The sequence below is a fragment of the Rana temporaria genome, chromosome 8 (genome assembly GCF_905171775.1).
Source record: "Rana temporaria chromosome 8, aRanTem1.1, whole genome shotgun sequence".
Classification (NCBI taxonomy): domain Eukaryota; kingdom Metazoa; phylum Chordata; class Amphibia; order Anura; family Ranidae; genus Rana; species Rana temporaria.
In genome coordinates this window covers 170,898,183-170,904,572 of record NC_053496.1, presented here as the reverse complement: position 1 = coordinate 170,904,572, position 6,390 = coordinate 170,898,183, and the positions used below count along the sequence as shown (strand labels likewise).

Here is a 6,390-nt window from a genome sequence, read left to right as displayed (position 1 = left end):
CTTCCCCAAAATTCTAGAAGGGTCAACCCTGCCATTGTTCCATTGTCTCCTGTGACTTTCTCCCAGGAGTGAGTGCCATCTTTCCCCATGTGTTCCCCATAACGCTAGTGTCATCTAGCTAACAGTGCCAACCCTTCCCTTTCCCATTGTCTGTTGTGACTTTCTCTCAGGAGCATCATTTCTCCAAGGAGCACCCTCTTTCCCCATGGCTTCCCCAGAACGCTAGAAGGGTCAACCCTGCCATTGTTCCAATGTCTCCTGTGACTTTCTCCCAGGAGTGAGTGCCATCTTTCCCCATGTGTTCCCCATAACGCTAGTGTCATCTAGCTAGCAGTGCCAACCCTTCCCTTTCCCATTGTCTCCTGTGACTTTCTCTCAGGAGCATCATTTCTCCAAGGAGCACCCTCTTTCCCCATGGCTTCCCCAGAACGCTAGAAGAAGGGTCAACCCTGCCATTGTTCCAATGTCTCCTGTGACTTTCTCCCAGGAGTGAGTGCCATCTTTCCCCATAACACTAGTGTCATCTAGCTAACAGTGCCAACCCTTCCCTTTCCCATTGTCTGTTGTGACTTTCTCTCGGGAGCATCATTTCTCCAAGGAGCACCCTCTTTCCCCATGGCTTCCCCAAAGTCTCTTCGCGCATGTGCGGGTTTTACAGGGGACAGGTAAGTATACACACGCTCGGTTTTCTCGGCAGGAAAACACTGCCAAGAATCCAGACGAGGAAAATAGAGAGCAGGTTTCCCGACAGTTTTCTGGACGAGAAACCATTCACACGCACGGTTTTCTCGGCAAAAAGCTCTCCCAGCAGCTTTCTTGCCGAGAAAACCATGCGTGTGTATGAGGCTTAAGAGGGCATCATTTCTCCCAGGAGTGCCACCCTTCCCCTTTCCCATGGTCTCCTGTGACTTTTTCCCAGGAGCTCTATCTCTTCTCGTCAGAGCTTTTTTTCTCAGAAAATAGGTGCAGAAACTCAACCACGACCCTGTTCAGATTTCAAAAATGGTAGAAGGGTCTTAAAGGGGCATTAAATACCAGGATTGCATTACATACAGAGTGCAGAGTTCAGGGGGTTACACACAGAGTGTAGAGCTGTCACTTGTAAACACAGAAACCAGACTTCTGTGTTTACAAGTGATTGTGGTGAGCAGGCACCAAAGGCTCTGAGTCAAAGGTGGTGGAACTGAGTTCCCCCAAGTTCCCCCTGAAAAAAAGCCCTGCTTCTCGTTAAATTCTCAGAACACCAGCGCCAACTCTTCTTCTCTTAATTCTGCCGCAGTAGCGAGCATATGAGTAGGGGGTTTGGCATCAATAAAAATGAGTGCCCATCTATCTCTTTCTCTCAGGTCTCCTGTGACTTTTTCCTTTTAACTCAGTCTCAGGATCTCAAAATCTACCCATGGGTTTCTCGGCACAACAATGGCAACTTTTCCTTTCCTAGAACTGCCACAGTAACTAGCCTACAGGTTATGGGGTGAAGCATAATTTAAAAAAAAAAAAGGCAGTGCCCACCAATCCCTTTCCCGTGGTTTCCTATGACTTTCTCTGAGGAGCTCCATCTCTTCCCGTCGATTCCTCAGAACACCAATGCCAACTTTTCTCTTAATTCTAATACAATAACAAGCATCAAAGTTAAGAGTAGGGCATCATTTCTCCAAGGAGTGCCATCTTTTCTCAGAACGCTAAGGCCCCATGCACACGAGAAGCAAATGCAAACACATGTAAACTCAAGTTTTCAAAGGCAAAAACCGGCGTTTAAAATGCCTGTTTTTGCCGCGAATTTTGCTGCGTTTTGCCGCGTTTAACCGCGTTTGCGGCTATCAGCATTCATAACAAAGACATTGTAGACCCTCCCAAAGCTTTGAAACGCAAAAACGTTTGCGTCTGAACCCAAAATTTTGCGTCTGAAAAAACGAGTCTAAACCCAACTGCTTTAAAGCGCCAAAAAACGTGAATGTGTGCATGGACACATAGGATAACATTAAATGTGTTCAGGGGCAGTTGAAAAAAATGCCCAAATGCCTCTGAACTCGAGTTTACCAGCATCTCGTGTGCATGGGGCCTAACATCTCAGAGTTATCACCCACGTCTGCCATGGTGACAAGTATACAAGACAGGGATGTGGGTTAGACTTTTATGGATCCTAAAAAAAAAAAAGTAGTGTCCATTCCTGTTCCTCTTTTAGCATCTTGGCTGCTGAACAGCGCCAAGAGCGACAGCAGCAAGAGCGCGTGCTGAAGCACAAGTCTTTTCCCGCTGTGCCAGTCTGGTCATGCCACTGCCCCTCTCAGCTTGAAAAGGGCTTCTCTGCACTGTGGACCCTCTGATGGATGACCAGACTTGACCTTAGCATGAAAAAGTCTCCACAATCCGGGCATGTGTAGCGCCGAAAGCCTTTGTGAGTCTTCCTGTGGTTGACCAGGTGCGACTGTCTAATAAAATTGGCGCCGCATTCAGGGCAAGAGAAAGGTTCGTTTTCAGCATGGAACTTCTGGTGCATCACCAAGCTCTGCTTCTGTGCGTACTCTTTGCCGCACTCGGTGCATTTGTACGGCTTCTCGCCTGTGTGGAGCCGCTGGTGTCGCAGATAGTTCGCCTTCTGGATAAACTGTTTGCCGCACTCGGAGCAAGAATACGGCTTCTCCCCCGAGTGGATACGCCGGTGGAGAACAAGGCTGGACTTGTGTTTGAAGAACCCGCCGCACTCTGTGCATGAAAAGGGCTTATCGCCTGTCAAAGTCTGGTGGTTGATGGTCAGGATCTTTGGGCTCGCCATAGGTTCGGTGCCCCACCCTGAGACATCTTCTGATTTCCACACAGACAGGCGCTCTTTGGATTCAGTGTCGTTTGCTGTCCTGTAGTCTTGAGGATTCTTCTTCTGAAAGTCAACTGGAATACAGAAGATAAGATGAACTCAAGTGCAAAACCCCATCAGAAGTCCCCCATCACACCAGAGTCCCCTTTATACATCGAAAAACACCCCATCAGATCAGAGTCCCTACTTCTTGTCAAAAGTCCCCCATTACACCAGAGTCCCCCTTTCACATTAGAAGCCACTCCATCAGATCAGCGTCCCCTCCTGCACATCAGAAGTCCTCCATCACACCAGAAGCCCCTCCCCCTACATCAGAAGTCCTCTCTTTCACATCCCGCCCGCTTTGGCCGCGCCACGCTTTGTTGACGTTACATCGCTATGCAGTATGGGTCTTGTAGGCCTATTGAGGACTGTGCGCATGCGCCGTGGCTATCCTCTGTCCGCTGCCACTCAGGGACGTCAGACGCTGAGCGGCTGGGGGACTATTTAAACCGGCTTAGCCAGCTCTCATTTGCTGGCTTGTCGGTGGGGCGCTCTTTTGCTGTCTATTTCATTCAAGGTATCTAGCTCTGTCTTTGCTCTGTACGGCTAGCACTTAATTGGTCATTTTTTTCTTGTTTATTCATTGCACTTATATTTCTTTTACTCTTTATGGTAGGCTTCTTACCTTTTTGTTGCTCTGTTGCTTCATATACACACATCAATTAAATAGTGGAGCCTAGTGCCGAAACGTGTTCCGGTACTAGGCTCCGCTGTGGTACCCAGACTGGTTTCCGGGAACAGTGGGAGGTATGGGCTCTTGTCAGTTGCCAGCGGAGAGAGCAATCGGGATGGGGAACCGCCACACCCGCTACATGCGCTCTGCCTCTGGACACAGACAAGGAGGAGGGAGGGGAGCACTTTGGAGCTTCGGCACCCCCACCTCTGAGGCGCCTGGGTGCGGAGCACCCCGTGCACCCTGCCTAGGATCGGCCCTGCTTGGAGAGCTCTGGAAACTCTGTGTCCAGCTTCCCCGACCCCTCTTATGTGTAAATTACCCTGTGTCTCTAATAGGGGCACAGGGTGAATGATAACCCCACTATGATCTGTGCTAGTCAGACTCAATGTTGTATACATGTATATATTGTGTGTTGTCTTATGATGTTGTGGGGGAAACTGGCTGCATTTGATGGGGAAACTGGCTGCATTAGTTGGGGAAACTGGCTGCATTTGAGGGGAAACTGGCTGCAATTAAAATGGGAAACTGGCTGCATTTGATGGGGAAACTGGCTGCATTTGATGGGGAAACTGGCTGCATTTGAGGGGAAACTGGCTGCAATTAAAAGGTGAAACTGCTGCATTTGAGGGAAAACTGGCTGCATTTGATGGTGAAACTGGCTGCATTTGAGGGAAAACTGGATGCATTTGATGGGGAAACTGGCTGCATTTGATGGGGAAACTGGCTGCATTTGAGGGGACACTGGCTGCATTTGATGGGGAAACTGTCTGCATTTGATGGGGAAACTGGCTGCATTTTATGGGGAAACTGGCTGCATTTGAGGGGAAAATGGCTGCATTTGATTGGGAAACTGGCTGCAATTAAAATGGGAAACTGGCTGCATTTGATGGGGAAACTGGCTGCAATTAAAAGGGGAAACTGGCTGCATTTGTTGGGGAAACTGGCTGCAATTAAAAGGGGAAATTGGCTGCATTTGATGGGGAAACTGGCTGCGTTTGATGGGGAAACTGGCTGCATTTGATGGGGAAACTGGCTGCATTTGATGGGGAAACTGGCTGCAATTAAAAGGGGAAACTGGCTGCATTTGATGGGGAAACTGGCATAATTTGAGGGGGCAAACTGGCAGCGTTTGATGGAGCAAACTGGTGGCAATTGATGGGCACAGTTGCTGCGTTTAATGGACACAGTGGCGGCAATTGATGGCACAGTGGCTGTAATTGATGGGGCTTTTTTCAGTTTGTTTGCGCCCCCCCAAAAAAGTTTGAGCACCAGCCGCCACTGACATCAAGTGAATCTGTCCTGGGCTAAAAGCCAAGTAATAATAGTGCTAAATTACAGTGACCTTATGATGCATGGGGGGTCGAGGCTTATAATCAGGAGGGGGGCAGGGGTGGGACTTAATAATGGGCAGAGATCAAGGTTTCTTAATTCTGTACGAGCCAAGTAAAGACCATTGACTCATATGTCCTGTATGCAGTTCCTCCTCTAAGCAGCAGAATGCTGAATCACAGCTCCCGTAATGGTGATCCTCACAGGCGGGTCCTCACACGATTATTATCCATCTGACCAATCAGAACATGACTGAGTGTTCGCCCAGCTCTGCCCTCATTCACCTGGGATGATGTCTGTAACCTCTTCCCTTTTGATCACCGCCTCTTCCTCCTCCTCAGTCTCTGATTTGATGATGACATTCAGACCCCTGAGGGTTCCGCCCTAAACAATAGAAACTGATCAGTTCAAGTATTAAAGGGGACCTGTCACAATATATGTAAGAACAATTGGTTAGGTCATTGTGCCAAATATCTGGTTCACATGAACCAAAAACAAACCCATAATTGTCTTGGCAGACACAACATCTGAACGTTGAAATGAGGCTTGCAGTGGGAGTGGTTGTTATATAAAGAGGCAGGCAGAAGGAATAATAATAATAATAGGAAAGACAAAGCTGAGGGTTGGCATCAGCAGTCCCGGTGACATTCACTCATACCCCATGAGAAGACAGGAGGCTGGGCAGTGCCAGGGAGTCTGATGAACCGCCGGCATAGAATACTGTGGAAACTAGGGTTGTCCCGATACCACTTTTTTAGGACTGAGTACAAGTACCGATACTTTTTTTCAAGTACTCGCCGATACCGAATACCGATACTTTTTTTTAAATGTGTCCCCAAATGCAGCCTTGTCCCCCCACATATGCAGCCATGTCCCCCCACATATGCAGCCATGTCCCCCCACATATATGCAGCCATGTTCCCCCACATATGCAGCCATGTCCCCCCACATATATGCAGCCATGTCCCCCCACATATGCATCCATGTCCCCCCACATATGCAGCAATGTCCCCCCTATATCCAGCCATGTCCCCCCATACCTAGATGCCGCCGCCATATATCCCCCATATATCCAGCCATGTCTCCCCACATATGCAGCAATGTCCCCCCACATATGCAGCAATGTCCCCCCACATATGCAGCCATGTCCCCCCACATATGCAGCAATGTCCCCCCACATATGCAGCCATGTCCCCCACATATGCAGCAATGTCCCCCCACATATGCAGCAATGTCCCCCCACATATGCAGCCATGTCCCCCCACATATGCAGCAATGTCCCCCCACATATGCAGCCATGTCCCCCCTATATGCAGCCATGTCCCCCCACATATGCAGCCATGTCCCCCCACATATGCAGCCATGTCCCCCCACATATGCAGCCATGTCCCCCCACATATGCAGCAATGTCCCCCCACATATGCAGCCATGTCCCCCCACATATGCAGCAATGTCCCCCCACATATGCAGCCATGTCCCCCCACATATGCAGCCATGTCCCCCCACATATGCAGCCATGTCCCCCCTA

General features: G+C 49.3%; 1 protein-coding gene across 1 annotated transcript in view; it reads right to left on the bottom strand.

Moving 5' to 3' along the window:
* Positions 1-2,068: 2,068 nt before the first annotated feature.
* Positions 2,069-6,390, bottom strand: part of LOC120909400 (gastrula zinc finger protein XlCGF8.2DB-like) — an 8,649-nt gene continuing 4,327 nt past the window's right edge. The window contains exons 4-5 of the mRNA XM_040321170.1: positions 5,147-5,246; positions 2,069-2,889 (exon numbers count right to left, since the gene is read on the bottom strand). Of these exons, the coding sequence (XP_040177104.1) occupies positions 2,288-2,889; positions 5,147-5,246 (702 nt within the window). The 3' untranslated portion in view covers positions 2,069-2,287. The remainder of the gene's footprint in view (positions 2,890-5,146; positions 5,247-6,390) is intronic.